This window comes from Ranitomeya imitator, chromosome 9, assembly GCF_032444005.1.
Source record: "Ranitomeya imitator isolate aRanImi1 chromosome 9, aRanImi1.pri, whole genome shotgun sequence".
Lineage (NCBI taxonomy): Eukaryota > Metazoa > Chordata > Amphibia > Anura > Dendrobatidae > Ranitomeya > Ranitomeya imitator.
Genome location: NC_091290.1, coordinates 127,609,646 through 127,628,564, shown reverse-complemented (window position 1 = coordinate 127,628,564; position 18,919 = coordinate 127,609,646). Strand labels below are relative to the sequence as shown.

Genomic DNA, 18,919 nt, shown 5'->3' with positions numbered 1-18,919 from the left:
CCTTTACCTACTTACATATGTGTTTTGTATGCATTATGCAGGGTCATTCTATATACTGTGTTATGTGATGATAGGCTATCCTCCCCTGTCCCATTTTTGTGCGTGCTGTGGGTTGCACGGTGATCGTTCCTTACTGTTGTTAATGTACCTGATATTTATCTAAATAAAGTTTTCTATGTTTTGGATATATTGGACTTTTGACTGTGGTTCTTCTTTTGGGTTATGCTGCTGGAGAAGAATGGGAGACCGCAGCAGAGATGGTTTGAAATTCTCCCTGTGCAGAGGCGGGAACTCGACACCTAACACGTAGCTTCACAAGTAGTGTCCAGACACTGATATGTTTTTGCATCCTAGCATAAATTTTCAATTATATCTTGGACATTTTTTATTTTTCCCAATAGAGTTGAGTTTGGAAATGGAAATCTTCAAAGACCCATATTTATCTGGACACAATGATCCAAAAATAAATCCAAGACACGAAAGATATTAAACACTACTAGTACGATGTCAATTGTTATTAAGCCTGACCATTGTACCACTAGGACCCTTATTGAACCCCTTACTGACATCTGCCATACAAGTACGGCGCAAGTTGGTAGTGAGTGTATGGAGCAGACTTTTATTTGTCAGGCAAAGGTTGCGTGCTACAATAAATACATTCCTTGCACCAAACAAGATTGTTAAAGGGTTAAATGCCGCTTTAAAATTCTGACATTTGCATTAACAGTGCACTAGTGCATCATTCTATCGGCGCCCCTGTGACATGATTGCGGGTTGCTTCCTTTTAAGACCTTTGAGCTTGTCATTTTGGAGCTTCCTTGAAAACTAACCTGTCACGGGGCTACCGCGACAGAGAGGTTCCAGAGAACCGCAGCACTCTGGGCCTCGTTCACAGAAGCTCTTCACCTGTATTCTGACCTAGCTGCTTGTGCCAGCATTGCAGGAGTTAATCTTATTGCTAAGTTGCTGAGAGCTGGATTTTGTCATCTGATCCTCTATATAGACCCAGTCCTGACTTCAGCCAGTGTCAGTGATCAGTTCTACTGCCTGGCTCGGAGGTTGAAGGAGCGTAGTGTTGGTGTTTATTTACAGAAATTGGTGTCTGCAGTTTTGGTTGCATGTTAAACCTGTTTTCCTTCCTAAGTTTATTCCTTCTCTTCCCTTCTCTGTTTTTCCTCTGTGGTTGTGTGAGCATTTGGTGAGTTTGAGACTTTTAGTTACCTTGTCTGTATACCCTGTTATTTGTTGTATTATTACACTGGTGCAGTCCACCTCCTTTGGGGGGAGAGGGAGCCCCTGATAGAGCCTGCACAGGAGACAGGGATACGCTGGCGGCTTGGGCCTCCTAACCATCATAGGTACCCCCGAGATAAGGGAAAGCCACGGCCCCATTTAAGTGGTAGTTACAGGTGCGGGTTCCAGTACGCCGTCCTGCCCCTTTATCGCTGTTTACAGCATGACATAACCTGTGGCCGAGTTTCAAAGGAGACTGTGATTTTTACAGTAGCATTGTTGTATATAGCACAGGTAGTCAGATGATCGCAGCTTACAGTCCCCTAGAAGGACTAATAAATTCAATAAAAAGTTAATAATAAAATAAAAAAATATACACTGCTCAAAAAATAAAGAGAACACTAAAATCCCACTTCTTAGATATCACTGAATAAAATATTCTAGTTGTAAATCTTTATTCATTACATAGTGGGATGTGTTGAGAACAATAAAACCTAAAAACTAACAATGTAAATCACAATTAATATCCCACTGAGGACTGGAGTTGGAATGATTCTGAAAATCAAAGTGGAAAATGAAGTTACAGGCTTATCCAACTTCAGTGGAAATGCCTCAAGACAAGGAAATTATGCTCAGTAGTGTTTGTGGCATCCACGTGCCTGTATGACCTCCATACAATGCCTGGACATGCTCCTGATGAGGTGGCGGATGGTCTCTTGAGGGATCTTCTACCAGACCTGGACTAAAGCGTCCACCAACTCCTGGACAGTCTGTGGTGCAATGTGATGTTGGTGAATGGTGTGAGACATGATGTCCCAGATGTGTTCAATGAGATTCAGGTCTGGAGAAAGGGTGGGCCAGTCCATAGCTTCAATGCCTTCATCTTGCAGGAACTGGTGACACACTCCAGCCATATGAGGTCTGGCATTGTCATGCATTAGGAGGAACCCAGGGCCAACCGCACCAGCATATGGTCTCACAAGGGGTCTGAGGATCTCATCTCAGTACCTAATTGCAGTCAGGCTACCTCTGGTGAGCACATGGAGGGCTGTGCAGCCCTCCAAAGAAATGCCATCCCACACTATTACTGACCCACTGCCAAATCGGTCATGCTGAAGGATGTTACAGGCAGCAGATCTTTCTCCACGGTGTCTCCAGACTCTGTCACATTTGTCACTTGTGCTCAGTGTGAACCTGCTTTCATCTGTGAAGAGCATAGGGCGCCAGTGGCAAATTTGCCAATCCTGGTGCTCTGTGGCAAATGCCAAGCATCCTGCACGGTGATCAACTGTGAGCACAACCCCCATCTGTTGGACACTCCGATCATCCTCATGGAGTTGGTTTCTAACTGTTTGTGCAGACACATGCACATTTATGGCCTGCTGGAGGTCATTTTGCAGGGCTCTGGGAGTCCTCCTCCTGTTCATCCTTGCACAAAGGCTGAGGTAGCGGTCCTGCTGCTGCTGGGTTGTTGCCCTCCTACGGCCCCCTCCACATCTCCTGGTGTACTGGCCTGTCTCCTGGTAGCACCTCCAGCCTCTGGACACTACGCTGACAGACACAGCAAACCTTCTTGCCACATCTCGCATTGATGTGCCATCCTGAATGAGCTGCACTACATGAGCCACTTATGTGGGTTGTAGAGTCCTTCTCATGCTACCATGAGTGTGAAAGCACAACCAACATTCAAAAGTGACCAAAACATCAGCCAAAAATCATTGGTACTGAGATGTGGTCTGTGGACCTGCAGAACCACTCCTTTATTGAGTGTGTCTTGATAATTGCCAATAGTTTTCATCTGTTGTCTATTCAATTTGCACGACAACATGTGAAATTAATTGTCAAACAGTGTTTCTTCCTAAGTGGACAATTTGATTTCACAGAAGTTTGATTTACTTGGAGTTATATTCTGTTGTTTAAGTGTTCCCTTTATTTTTTTAAGCAATGTGTATATAAAAGTTAAAATAATAATAAAAAATAATAAAATTGAAAAACACAAGTGTGGTATTGACATGTTCAGAAAAGTGATATTTATCAAAATATAATAATTAACACTGTAAGCAGAAAAAAAATTAAAGAACACCAAAATTACTTTTTTTGGTCTCCGTAAACAAAGGGGAGAAGCAGGGGCTCTGGAAAGTGTAGAGCCCTCACTTGTCTTTCTTTACTCCACGAACAGGACCCAGCGGGTGGAGCAGCAGCCATTGAAAAATATGTTATTGCTTTTCCCAGTGTTGTGTCTGGAGCCACACACCTCATCCAGCCACTGAGAATGATATTGTCCCTTTTGAATTGCGCATGGTGTGCTCTCTGCTTCACCCCCATTTGGCATTTTTTGGTCTTTGCAATACCACAAAAATGCTGTAACTCTACCTTTCCAATGGAAGCCTCTACTTGGTTCTGTTGACTAGCACGGCCATTGACCAGCCAGTAGGACTTAATTAAAATAAATTAAAATATACCTGGTGTATTTGGGCTTGGTAGATGAGGAGGACATTTCTCTTGCACCCATAAAAGCTTGAGAGAAAATCTGAACTTTATCGTACCTTTCCACTACTGGTGGTACGGTGCAAGGGTGATCAGCAGAAGGGATGCGTATGTAAAAGAAAAGTTCATGTGAAATATCTTGTAACGAGAGTTGAGCGAATTTGTTCGGATTTGTTCGCCGAATCTGAATTTGCCATATTCGTGCCATATTGGTACCTTATTCGTGTCGAATGTATGTTTGATGATTAGTTCCGAACATATTCAGTAAATTCTACTCCCATTGACTCTATTGACGTTCGGCTGTGTTTGACAAATATTGCAAAAACAAATTCGATGCCGATCGTATTCGGAACCAAATCCAAACAAATTCGCTCAACTCTACTAGTAACATGAAAGACCATTTAAAACAGTTTCTAGAGCTGTAACCAATCATCCAGGAGAAGTTGGAAATCCTTTTCTTGCTTTATAATATGAATTAACTGAAATAATCTACCAATAAATCACAGCTTTAAATATTATACCACCGAGACGCCAGTGTAATTAATTTGCATGGCATGCAGCCGGTTTGATATATTGTATCACGATAAATGTCGTAGATTGCATATTTATAGCTTGATTAATAACAGGTTTTAAACATGTCATCAGCCAAACTTGAATCCGGCTCATAATTTCCTTATTGACGATGCCTATTTATCACGCCACAGTTGATTTACCGAGTGTTTGTGAAACATGTAGCATATGGTGCCACAGAGTAAATAGCTGATGTTACTGTGGACATCTACTAATGCTATTAGTGATACAAACCAAACAAACAATGTCCCATTATTTATTTATTTTTTTCATCATTTATGTGTTTTTTTTATTTCAAGGTTTTCTATCGATCGACATACGGATCTGGATCGTCAATTTAACATCAATGCGGATGATGGCAAAATAACGTTAGCTACGGCACTGGACAGAGAGACGACTATGTGGCACAATATCACAGTGGTGGCTACAGAAACCAGTAAGTTTGCCAATTTTTGAAGGAATATTTTAGAGATCATAGCAATTTTGTCCATACATAGGAAAAAGGTGCAATCAACTCACCTGTCATGGTGAATACTCGGGTAATAGCAACATTCCAAACCATAGCCGACACTCACATTTTCTTAAAAGAATTGTTTTATTGATCCAGTTGTGTAAAAGGCAAAAAAATGGTTGAACACAATAGCACAAAAATTAAAACAGCAGAAAAGAAATATCTACTGCGCTCACAGTCAACATGTTTAAGACCTGCATGGTCCTTTGTTAAGCCTCAAAATAACGTTGGCTATGGCACTAGACAGAGAGATAACTATTATTATTATTATTTATTTATATAGCACCATTGATTCCATGGTGCTGTACATGAGAAGGGGTTACATACAAGTTACAGATATCACTTACAGTAAACTATGTTATGAATTCAGCTTTTGGGCTCCCTCCGGTGTTTGTAGAGGGTAATGCAGTTGTGCCTCGACTGCAGGATTGGACAGGTGTATCTACTAATTGCAAAACTGACTGGGGTATATAGCTTTGCAGGACTCTTTAGTCCCTGCCAGTTGTCCATTGTTTTTGGAGGATTCACATCCCTTCTGGTCTCTCCTGTTCGCTTTGCTTTTCTTCAAAGATAAGTCCTGGCTTCGTTTTTGCTGTCCACCTGCTGTGGACCTTATAGTTCTGTGCATTTTCATGTTTTGTCTTGTCCAGCTTTGTCTGTGAAGTATTTTTTGCAGCCTTGCTGTGTCTCTGGAGATGCAGATATACCCCCATGTCTTTAGTCAGATGTGGTGTTTTGTATTTTCTGTGGTGGATATTTTCTAGTGTTTTAATACTGACCGCATAGTACTCTGTTCTATTCTTTCTATTTAGCTAGCATGTGCTCCTATGCTAAATCCTGATTTCATGTCTGCGTATGTTATTTCCCTCTCCTTTCACAGTTAATATTTGTGGGGGGCTGTCTGTCCTTTGGGGATTTTCTCTGAGGCAAGATAGGTTTCCTGTTTCTGTCTTTAGGGGTAGTTAGTTTCTTAGGCTGTGTCGAGGGGTCTAGGGAGAGTTAGGTACCCCCCATGGCTACTTCTAGTTGCGCTGCTAAGTTCAGGGTTTGCGGTCAGTACAGGGGCCACCTTCTCCAGAGTATGTCTCATGCTGCTCCAAGGCCACCAGATCATAACAAAACTAACAATGACAGACTGGTACAGAGGGGCGAGGACCCTGCCCTTGCGGGCTTACATTCTACAGGATTATGGGGAAGGAGACAGTAGGTTGAGGGTTGCAGGAGCTCCGGTGTTGGTGAGGCAGTATCTCTGGTAGTGATGAGGCGGCAGCGGGGTCAGTGCAGGCTGTAGGCTTTCCTGAAGAGATGGGATTTCAGGTTCCGTCTGAAGGATCCAAATGTGGTTGATAGTCGGACGTGTTGAGGCAGAGAGTTCCAGAGGATGGGGGATATTCGGCACAACTATGGGGCACAACATCACAGCGATGGCTACAGAAACCAGTAAGTTTGCCAATTTTTTAAGGAATGTTTTAGAGATCATGTGTCAATATTATCCATTGTCTGACATATGAAAAATGTGCAATCAACTCCCTGTCACGGTGAATACTCCGATAATAGCGACAGTCCAAACCATAGCCGAATTGCTTTATTGATACAGTAATATAACAGGCAAAAAATGGTTGAATACAACAGCACAAAAATGAAAAAGGCAGAAAAGGTATACTGTATCAGCTGCGCTCACAGGCAACATGTTTTAGACCTACTTTGTCCTTTGTTGAACCTTTGTTGAACAACTATGTTGCTCACAGTGGATAATTTAGAGATCATGAATCAATATTGTCCATTGTCTGACATGTTTGGTTTACCGTGAAGCTTCCAAATATTTGCCCTTTTCAAAAGTTGTTTAATGAGCCATTATCGGTTGGTCACAACTTGATTTGAGTTGGGTTGAGGCTTAAATGCCGAAAAAGAAGAGTCTAGCTATTTAACATAAAGTGCTCCATTATGGAAATGTTGGATTTTCTATAGGATTGCAATCGGTTGGTGGATGAACAGTTAAAGTAGTGTTTAAAAAAGGTAATATACGTAATATACACTCATATATCTAGTGCATGGTTTGAAGAATGAATTGGTCCATCAAAATACTGTAGAACCTTAGGGTGCAGAGGTAGCAGCTGCACTTAATCCCTGGTGGCGGCAAGGTTCCAAGGGTGCCATCAGTATTATTAATGACACACGTTAGGTGATGGTTCTGTTATAGATTTTGCATTGGGGTCCAGGAGCTTTGGTGTGCAATCCTGGCTTAAGGGGTACTAAATTGTAATTTGTTTAGGTAGAAGGCACAAGGCTTAAGAACATTGAGAAATATTGTTCTTGTTCAGTGTTTGTCTGTTTGTGCTTTGCTAGTTTAAAAAAAAATCTGAAAAAATATATAAATAATATGATAAATATTAAAGGGGCTTATTGCATGAAGATTGAATATTCAAGGAGAAATACAGTGAAAAAGCTGTTATTCTAAATATTAATAATCTCTGGCATACTATATTGAATGGTATACTTTTTTCAACAATGAAGTCTAGGGACTAGGTCTTCAAATCGAGGACATTTCCCTCATGTTGAAAACATGGCTCATACATATGGTTTTTTTTTGTGGTTACATACATATGTGAAACCTGGATGTTAAAGAAACAAGACAGAAGAATTGATGCTTTCGAAATATAATTCTGGAGATGTTTTCAATACTATAGATGACAAGAAGAACAAACAAAGTAATTTTGGCACAAATCAGGCCAGACAAGTCACTGGAAGCAAGACTCAATAAGCTACGACTTGCCCACTTTGGACATCCTCATATGAAGATAGCCATCACTGGATGGTAGGAAGAATAGAAGGAACATGGTGAAAAGGTAGACCAGTAACCTGATGGCTTGATACTATCAAAATAATGGAGGAGAAGACCCTGGTGGACCTATCTAGGCTTACACAAGATCGAGCTTCCTACAGATCATTCATCCATCAAGTCACCATGGATCGAGATTGAGGCCATTAGAAAATTAATATATGTTTTAATGGAACTGGTTATCGGAAATGTGCCCACTAGGATGCCAACACTCTATAGGGCAAAGGATTTTAAAATATACATATATATGTTTAATAGCTTTATATGCAGGGTATATCAAGTCAAGTTAGTGAAGATGCTATAGAGTTAAGTCAAGTTGACCATGATTTATTTCCAGGCTCTTTGACTTGAGTAATTTTTTTGAGGACATGGCTCATGATAATGTTTCCTTTTCTTATGGACACCCACATGTAAGGAACAATATTTAATTTGCATCTAATTGATGATCCTACAGTTGCCTTCAAATGCTGCGTTCACTTTGAGATTTTTTTTTAAGTCTTGGCAAAAATGTACTACTTTGCCGACATTTCAAGATCGCGGTAAATAAAGGTCCTGTAAATAAAGGTCCTGTCGATGTAGCCATAATCAGTTGCTTAATTCCTGGAACTGACAGATCCTAAAACCCAGTATATATTTCTATATGTTAATTCATTTATATGTTAATTATATCTTGTTTACAGTGTCTTTATTTTTAGATAAACAGGTCCAATTGTTTTTCGACTTTCCACTTAAAAAAATATGCAACATCATTTGTTTTTGTTTACCGCGACACATGAGCGTTTCTCTGGAATTGACCTATTGATGCACTCACTGATTATCCAACAATTTCCGTTGGCGAACAGTAAAGGATAGAGCGCCTTTTATTACTACAAAGATGGTATTGTTGAAGGTGAAAGTGATAGTTAATTAGGTTCCAGGCTGCTTTCTAGGCTATGATTTTAATTGGCACTACAAGAAAGCGTTCTGCATACATTCATGATCGTTTTATATATATAAAAAAAAACCTACCAGACGGCTTGTTTACTTATTTATTTTTTTTACTTTTTAATTAGAAGTTGTCCAATTAAAAACTCCAATTATGGAGGATTACGCGGCGGTCCTTTCTTCGAAAGTCCCAAAAAGAAAAATCGGTATTTAAAAAATGAAAACGTGAGGTTTATGGATAACTTAGCAGCGATCCGCTCTATTTTCATTGGGGGTTTCCATTAGTAATATGGCTCTGCGTTTTAATTCACTGTCATGATAACACGTATGATTGCCTTTTCCTGTAATTAGAACAAGATGGTAATTTTTGAGATTCTATAAACCCACTAAGAAAATCAATACAATCCAATTATGTGAAGAAGTAGTCAGATCATTAGAAGAGTCACCTCTAGCAATGTGCTCCTTAGACAAATTAGCCCATGTCTATATTTTCGCGCAGACCCGGGCATCCACTTCTACATCGAATTTGTTGTCAAGAAAGGCAGAAAAAAAAAATAATATCAGTAAAACTTTGTCTGGAAGTTGTAATTGGCTTTAGAAATATTTTTTTGGGTGTCATTTTGAAGCATAATTAAGAAAAAAATTAAATAAAGTGCAAGTGAAAGCGCCTGTAACATAACTTATACTGTGTTAGAATTTTCTGTGTTGGAATTGCTGGTTGTTCGAGATAATAATCATTAAAAAAAATTGTTAGCTACATAGTTAAAAGATTGGAAAATATAGATACAGACCCATCAAGTAATTCTACCATGGTAATCGAAAGGATGATGAAACCAATACTGAGACAGATGTCAATTTCCCCACGTTAAAGTGTATGTCACCTGGCTTTTGATGCCTCGTCTGAGAGCAGCATGACGTAGAGGGAGACACTCTGATTTCAGTGATGTGTCACTTACTGGGCTGCTTGCTGTTGTTTTTTTATAAGATCCCTGTTTTCTCTCCTGCAAATCTAGCAGTTCTCTGAATGCTGAGCTCTATATAACCCCGCCCCACACCACTGATTGCTGCCTATGCACAGTGTACACAAAAAGCTGCTAATCAGTGGTGTGGCTGAGTTATGTAGATCTCATGAATGTGGAGGGCTACCTAGTAGCAGGTTAACTAGTCCTTTAATGGGAGCAGTGGAGGAGGGTAGGTGGAGTTCAGCACGACCATCCAGGTAATAATAATATTACCTGGATGGTTGTGCGGAACTCCACCTCTCCTTATGAATATTGAGGACTACCTAGCAGCAGGTTAACTAGTCCTCTAATGGGAGGGGAGGTGGAGTTTAGCACGACCATCCAGGTCATATTATTATTACCTGGATGGTCGTGCTGAACTCCCCCTACCCTTCTCCACTGCTCCTATTTGGCCGCAATCACCGGCTGGACTAGAACCCTCCAGGATTATACTAACCTGTACTTTTCATCATACGGTGTGGTAAGTTGAACTCACTCTTCATTCCCTTTAGTACTTTAATGATAATCTCCTGCTGATAAAACACTGATTTTATAAAAACTACACCAAGCAGCCAAGTAAGGGACATCATAGGAATCAGGGTCTTTGTCTCTAAAATAGGCTGCTCTCAAAATAGGTGGCAAATGCCTGGTGATGGATTCCCTTTAAAGGGAACATGTCAGCAGATTTGTGTACCGCAAACTAATGTTGTCTGTTAAGTCTCTGTAATGTAGAATAATATAAGTAATCTGTGTTTCCCTTTCAAAGAAATCTCCTATCCGATTTTCATGCTTATGAGCTGCAAAAACAAGTGGCTTAACCTTGCACATACAGCTCTCGAGTCTCCTCCCTCTTTCCGTCCGTCAATGACCAACAAGTCAGACTTTTCTGAGTGACCTGCTGTCCTACGTATGATCTTGTGCGGGTTCCGTTTTTCCCGGGGGTAAGGTTCTGAGACATTGCGAGGACCAGTCTATCAATCTGCACATGATCGCCCCCCAGGACTAATGGTTTATGCTCAAGATCTCAGATGGGGGGGCAGGTCAATGACTTAAGAGTAGTCTCTTCACAAATATAAAGGGCCGGAGGTGGATAGGTTTAGAGGAATATGTATATCATAAGCATCTCCCAACAGAGTATCACAAAATCATGTTTCTTTTCAATGTCTTGTTGTGACACTCATCTCAGGATATATCGAATCAGAAGGATAGGCAAAAAAGGATATATCCGTACCAATTATTTCTCAGCTCACCATGAGCCCCTTAACCCCTTAAGCCCCGAGGGTGGTTTGCACGTTAATGACCGGGCCAATTTTTACAATTCTGACCACTGTCCCTTTATGAGGTTATAACTCTGGAACGCTTCAACGGATCTTGGCGATTCTGACATTGTTTTCTCGTGACATATTGTACTTCATTTTAGTAGTAACATTTATTCGATATAACTTGCGTTTATTTGTGAAAAAAACGGAAATTTGGCGAAAATTTTGAAAATTTCGCAATTTTCCAACTTTAAATTTTTATGCCCTTAAATCACAGAGATATGTCACGCAAAATACTTAATAAGTAACATTTCCCACATGTCTCCTTTACATCAGCACAATTTTGGAACCAAAATTTTTTTTTGTTAGGGAGTTATAAGGGTTCAAAGTTGACCAGCAATTTCTCATTTTTACAACACCATTTTTTTTTAGGGACCACATCTCATTTGATGTCATTTTGAGGGGTCTATATGATAGAAAATACCCAAGTGTGACACCATTCTAAAAACTGCACCCCTCAAGGTGCTCAAAACCACATTCAAGAAGTTTATTAACCCTTCAGGGGTTTCACAGGAATTTTTGGAATGTTTAAATAAAAATGAATATTTAACTTTTTTTCACACAAAATTTATTTCAGCTCCAATTTGTTTTATTTTACCAAGGGTAACAGGATAAAATGGATGCCAAACATTGTTGTACAATCTGTACTGAGTACGCTGATACCCCATATGTGGGGGTAAACCACTGTTTGGGCGCATGGCAGAGCTCGGAAGGGAAGGAGCGCCATTTGACTTTTAAATGCAAAATTGACAGGAATTGAGATGGGACACCATGTTGCGTTTGGAGAGCCACTGATGTGCCTAAACATTGAAACCCCCCACAAGTGACACCATTTTGGAAAGTAGACACCCTAAGGAACTTATCTAGATGTGTGGTGACCACTTTGACCCACCAATTGCTTCACAGAAGTTTATAATGCAGAGCCGTAAAAATAAAAAATCATATTTTTTCACAAAAATGATCTTTTCGCCCCCAATTTTTTATTTTCCCAAGAGTAAGAGAAGAAATTGAACCTCAAAAATTGTTGGCCAATTTGTCCTGAGTACGCTGATACCCCGTATATGGGTGTAAACCATTGTTTGGGCGTATGGCAGAGCTCGGAAGGGAAGGAGCGCCATTTTACTTTTCAATGCAAAATTGACTGGAATTGAGATGGGATGCCATGTTGCGTTTGGAGAGCCCCTGATGTGCCTAAACATTGAAATCCCCACAAGTGACACCATTTTGGAAAGTAGACCCCTTAAGGAACTTATCTAGAGGTGTGGTGAGCACTTTGACCCAACAAGTGCTTCACAGAAGTTTATAATGCAGAGCCGTAAAAATAAAAAATCATATTTTTTCACAAAAATAATCTTTTCGCCACCAATTTTTTATTTTCCCAAGGGTAAGAGAAGAAATTAGACCACAAAAGTTGTTGTGCAATTTGTCCTGAGTGCGACGATACCCCATATGTGGGGGTAAACCACTTTTTGGGTGCATAGCAGAGCTCGGAAGGGAAGGAGCGCCATTTGACTTTTCAATGCAAAATTGACTGGAATTAAGATGGGACGCCATGTTGGTTTGGAGAGCCCCTGATGTGCCTAAACATTAAAAACCCCCACAAGTGACACCATTTTGGAAACTAGACCCTCTAAGGAACTTATCTAGATGTGTTTTGAGAGCTTTGAACCCCCAAGTGTTTCACTACAGTTTATAACGCAGAGCCGTTAAAATAAATTTATTTTTTTTTCGCAAAAATTTTTTAGCCCCCAGTTTTGTATTTTCACAAGGGTAACATAATAAATTGGACCCCAAAAGTTGTTGTCCAATTTGTCCTGAGTACGCTGATACCCCATATGTGGGGGGGAACCACTGTTTGGGCGCATGGCAGAGCTCGGAAGGGAAGGAGCGCCATTTGGAATGCAGACTTAGATGGATTGGTCTGCAGGAGTCACGTTGCATTTGCAGAGCCCCTGATGTACCCAAACAGTAGAAACCACCCACAAGTGACCCCATATTGGAAACTAGACCTCCCATGGAACTTATCTAGATGTGTTGTGAAAACTTTGAACCCCCAAGTGTTTCACTACAGTTTACAACGCAGAGCCGTGAAAATAAAAATCCTTTTTTTTCCCACAAAAATGATTTTTAGCCCCCCAAATTTTTATTTTCCCAAGGATAACGAGAACTTGGACCCAAAAAGTTGTTGTCCAATTTGTCTCGAGTACGCTGATACCCCATATGTTGGGGTAAACCCCTGTTTGGGCGCACGGGAGAGCTCGGAAGTGAAGGAGCACTGTTTTACTTTTTCAATGCAGAATTGGCTGGAATTGAGATCGGACGCCATGTCGCGTTTGGAGAGCCCCTGATGTGTCTAAACAGTGGAAACCCCCCAATTATAAATGAAACCCTAATCCAAACGCACCACTAACCCTAATCCCAACTGTAACCCTAACCACACACCTAACCCAGACACACCCCTAATTCTAATCCCAACCCTAATCCCAACCGTAAATGTAATCCAAACCCTAACCCTAGCCCCAACCCTAGCCCTAACCCTAACCCTAACCCTAACCGGAAAATGGAAATAAATACATTTTTTTTAATTTTATTATTTTTCCCTAAGGCTAGGTTCACATTGCGTTAGGGAAATCCGTTTAGCACTAGCGGATTGCGCTAACACAATGTCTTTTTAGGTGTCGTGTTTAGTGGTCGCGTTAACGTCCCCGCTCTGGAAGATCGGGGATCGGACCTCGGGCGCGCCGCGGACGCTGCAAGCAGCGTCTGAGGCGCGCCACAAAAGAATGGCACCTTGCTAGCGCGAGCCGAAAATGGCACGCTCTAGCGATGCGCTACACCTGAAAATCACATTGCTGTCAATGGTTGTGCTAACGGACCCGTTGCACGGCGTTAATTGTGACATTTTCGCCGTGCAACGCTGTCCGTTAGCGTTAACCCATTAACGCAATGTGAACCTAGCCTAACTAAGGGGGTGATGAAGGGGGGTTTGATTTACTTTTATAGCGAGTTTTTTAGCGGATTTTTATGATTGGCAGCCGTCACACACTAAAAGACGCTTTTTATAGCAAAAAAGTTTTTGCGTCTCCACATTTTGAGACCTATAATTTTTCCATATTTTGGTCCACAGAGTCATGTGAGGTCTTGTTTTTTGCGGGACGAGTTGACGTTTTTATCGGTTACATTTTCGGACACGTGACAGTTTTTGATCGCTTTTTATTCCGATTTTTTTGTGAGGCAGAATGACCAAAAACCAGCTATTCATGAATTTCTTTTGGGGGAGGCGTTTATACCGTTCCGCGTTTGGTAAAATTGATGAAGCAGTTTTATTCTTCGGGTCAGTACGATTACAGCGACACCTCATTTATATCATTTTTTTTATGTTTTGGCGCTTTTATACGATAAAAACTATTTTATAGAAAAAATAATTATTTTGGCATCGCTTTATTCAGAGGACTATAACTTTTTTATTTTTTTGGTTATGATGCTATATGGCGGCTCGTTTTTTGCGGGACAAGATGACGTTTTCAGAGGTACCATGGTTATTTATATCCGTCTTTTTGATCGCGTGTTATTCCACTCTTTGTTCAGCGTTATGATAATAAAGCGTTGTTTTTTGGCTCGTTTTTTTTTTTTTTTTCTTACGGTGTTCACTGAAGGGGTTAACTAGTGGGCCAGTTTTATAGGTCGGGTCGTTACGGACGCGGCGATACTAAATATGTGTACTTTTATTGTTTTTTTGTTTTTTTTTATGTAAAGAAATGTATTTATGGGAATAATATTTTTTTTTTCTGCTTTATTTAGGAATTTTTTTTTTATTTTTTTTTTTTACAAGTGTGGAAATTTTTTTTTTTACTTTTTCACTTTGTCCCAGGGGGGGACATCACAGATCACCGATCTGACAGTGTGCACAGCACTCTATCAGATCGGTGATCTGACATACAGCCGGGCAGGATTAGAGCTGCAGCTGCAGCCTGATCCTGACCCGGAAGTGCTCCCTGCAGGACCCGGATGCAGCCCGGCGGCCATTTTGGATCCGGGGACTGCAGGGAGAAGACGCTCGGTACACGGTGAGCACATCACCGTGTACCGATCGTCTCAGGGAAGCCCGCAGGGAGCCCCCTCCCTGCGCGATGCTTCCCTGCACCGCCGGCACACCGCGATCATCTTTGATCGCGGTGTGCCGGGGGTTAATGTGCCGGGAGCGGTCCGTGACCGCTCCTGGCACATAGTGCCGGATGTCAGCTGCGATAGGCAGCTGACACCCGGCCGCGATCGGCCGCGCTCCCCCCGTGAGCGCGGCCGATCGCATATGACGTACTATCCCGTCCATGGGAATTAAGTCCCAGGTCACCTGGACGGGATAGTACGTCATATGGGATTAAGGGGTTAAGCCAGGAGGAAAAGTAAGGTTGGCCACATTTTAATGTATATATTGCCATAATTTTAATTGCTAGACAGCATATCCTTAGCAGCTAAGCTTTTTCAACTTACTCAAGGTCAAAATGAATGAACGATAAATGAATGAACAATAGATAAAGACGATACTACATTGTTTCTATCTTGGAATTTTATGAAATGTAGGAACAAAATCACATTCTCGGAGCTTTGTCAAATGTGTATTAATAAGTCCAAATCAAATTCACATTGCATTTCTGATCATGCTCCTGACTTCTATCTGAATTCTCATAAAACAGTGTTTAGACGTGCCCCCATTAGTTTCACTTAGGCAAAAAGTGAAAAACATCAAACTTTTGGCCTCTTTTCCCACATTGTCGGTCTTTACCCAGATACAATATAGTGGTAGGCAAAAAAAGATGAACTTCGCAGGAAAAAAAGTCAATGACTTCAACAAAAGCCAATCTTAGGCTAGGTTCACATTGCGTTAGTGCAATCCGTTTAGCGCATACGCTAACGGAATGCGCTAACGCAATGTGCAAAAAGGGATTGCGTTTAGCGATCCCGCTAGCGCAGATGCCCGATCTGCGCTAGCAAGAACGGACCCAAAAACGCTGCAAGCAGCGTTCGAAGTCCATCAGAAAATAATGGGACATCGCTAACGCATGCCAAAAATGGCATACGTTAGCGATGCGTTAGATACATTGCGGTCAATGGGGGTGCTAACGGATCCGTTATATAGCATTAGTGGCACTATGTAACGGATTCCGTTAGTGGACTGCCACGAATGCAATGTGAACCTAGCCTTAGAAAAACAGGATTGAGACAGAAGCCACCGATGGACTTAGGAACGGGGAGAGAGACGCAATGTGAACCCAGCCTAAGATATTTATCTTTAGCCCTCTATATACATATCCAGTATAATAGGGTTCTGTTTATATATATGGATCAACTGTAAGTAACCCCATAGTACTATATTTATTCCCATTTCCATTGGCTATGCTAGCACAAGTAATATGTCAAAGTGGAATTCCCTTACACTATTGAAATATTGGTACTTGTGCCTGTTTTTCTTCCTCTTGCTTCGATCCGATGAGTTTTTGCTCAATAGGTTGACCATTGATAGGATAACTAGATATAAGTGTAAAGCTTGTCTACGCAGGGAGATCTAGCCCACCTCTAACCCTTACCTTTGGCATCTTTAGCTTTCGGAAATGTCTACGCTGATGGCATTACGGGTCATGCCATTCCATTTTATATCAGTAAAGAAAACGCTGTACTGCTGGCAAGAAGATTTTCAAATATGAAGACGTTTTTGAAAATGTTGATACCATGGAATACCAAGCTTTTATTTTTAGCAGAACAACTTGATAGCCAGGGGACATATGCTAGAGTAACAACTTTTCCGATCTGGTTTATTGACATAAAGCTACGGTGAAACTCTAAATCACTCACTAGGTGAACAAGTGTACAGCCTGGCTGCTACAAGGGAGCAAATCTACCAAAATTCAACTTCAAAATTGTTAAAAAAATTAGATTTTATTTATTTTATAGTATCTGCTTGTATAGCGCCATTAATTTCACAATGCTATACAGAAATCAGCATTGCTGATTGGAGCTCGCAATTTAATCTCCCTATCGGTATGTCTTTGGAGTATGGAAGGAAAATGGATGAGGAAACCCATGCTAACATTGGGAGAGCAAACAAACTCCTTGTTAGGACTGGCGGAACGCACCAAGACAGGTGACAAAGATGCGTTCGCAGTCCGGGGTCCACCGTGCAGGTGAGAACCTGCTGCTAGCAATTTGCAGACTATATAGCGGTACACTAAAGTAAACACGCGTGGGTTAAACCTCACCCAGCGTGAGGAAAGCGATCCTGTTAATTCACAGGACCGCAATACCGCACTAGAGTGCGAGCAAGTGGCCAGCGGACTTAACCCCAGAAGGGATTGAAGCCCGATTAGGCCCTTGCTGGCACAACACCGCAACTGGGTGTGTAGAGAACCTTCAGAAATATAAGCGCACAAGTGCGCGAGCGATGCCGCACTAACGGACGCCACTAACCACCCAGACTTGGGTATGGAAAGCGCAAGGCAGGCGCACGGCGCCGTACTGGCAGGCACAGCTACAGGACGCTGTGATGTGTGTTTAGTGTAGTAGGCTAAGTCGGGCGCTAGATAGCAGCCGTACACCTTCCGCGAACAGACATTCAATAGGGAAGGGGTAACCAAGAACGACTTGCACTCACACATACACACATATCAATTGTAAGACAATACTAGCGCATGGCCGTGCGGTCATGCGCAGTTTATATAGCTGCAGCACAGGAAATGGCTACAGAACTTTTGCCCTTCTAGGACCTGCCAAGAGGACCAATGGAATGTGCCGCAGAGCCTGAGCACATGACCCTCGATCTCCAACGGGAGATCTTGCCCTGGGCATGCTCAGTGTGTGCAGATAAGGACTTAGTCCCAGAGAAGTCCGCTCGCTGCTGACCAGAATAGGCTTCAAAGGCAGAAGCTGGAGAAGCAGCAATAACTCTTCTCACAGAGTCAGACTGAGCGAGACGCTGGGATCGACGTCCCTGCTGAGCAGACTCCACTGCGGCTGGAGGGGAATGGGAGACCGCAGCGGAGACGGATCGAGATTCCCCCTGTGCAGCAGAGGAAACTCGACTCCTAACATTACCCCCCCTCCTAGGGCCCCCCCCTCCTTGGGCCTCGCTACGCTCGAAGGCAGCAATGAGCTGCGGGGCCCGAATGTTTTCAGCAGGCTCCCAAGACCTGTCCTCTGGACCATAACCCTTCCAATCCACCAAATAAAACTTTTTGCCGCGTACCACCTTGCACCCCAAAATAGCGTTCACCTCGTAATCGTCCGTAGACGAACCCGATGTCCCGGCAGATGACTCGGAAAACCGGGACATGTATACGGGTTTCAAGAGGGACACATGAAAGGTGTCGGTGATACCCAAGCGTGGAGGAAGAGCCAGGCGGTAGACCACGGGATTAACCTGCTCGAGGACCTTGAATGGGCCCAAGTAGCGAGGAGCAAACTTAGTGGACTCAACTCGCAGCCTGATGTTACGGGCGGAGAGCCACACCAAGTCGCCAGGAGCAAAGGCCGGGGCAGGGCGCCGATGTGCATCGGCGGAGGACCTCATTCTCTCCTTCGAGGCCCGAATGGCATCCTGAGTGCGGTCCCAAATGTCCCGTGCCTCCACTGCCCAGTCTGCCACCCTGGAGTCAGCAGAGGACACGGGCATAGGCACAGGAACCCGCGGATGCTGGCCGTAATTAAGGAGGAAAGGAGTCTGACCGGTGGAATCGGCTACAGCGTTATTAAGGGCGAACTCTGCCCATGGTAATAAAGATGCCCAGTCATCCTGCCTGGCAGAAACAAAATGTCGCAGATATGTGACCAGAGTCTGATTGGCCCTCTCTACCAACCCATTCGTCTCGGGATGATATGCGGAAGAGAGATTTAACTCAATGCTGAGAAGACGACAAAGCTCTCTCCAGAACCGAGACGCAAACTGGGGACCCCGGTCACTGACAATTTTGTCTGGCATGCCGTGTAGGCGGAAGATGTGTCTTATGAACAACGCTGCCAAGGCCCGTGCAGAAGGTAACCGTGG

The 18,919-nt window shown here is 42.4% G+C and overlaps 1 protein-coding gene across 1 annotated transcript in view; it reads left to right on the top strand.

The window, feature by feature from the left end:
• CDH8 (cadherin 8) overlaps positions 1-18,919 on the top strand; it is a 525,615-nt gene that overhangs the window by 384,576 nt on the left and 122,120 nt on the right. Inside the window, exon 8 of the mRNA XM_069738885.1 lies at positions 4,590-4,726. Within this exon, the coding sequence (XP_069594986.1) occupies positions 4,590-4,726 (137 nt within the window). The remainder of the gene's footprint in view (positions 1-4,589; positions 4,727-18,919) is intronic.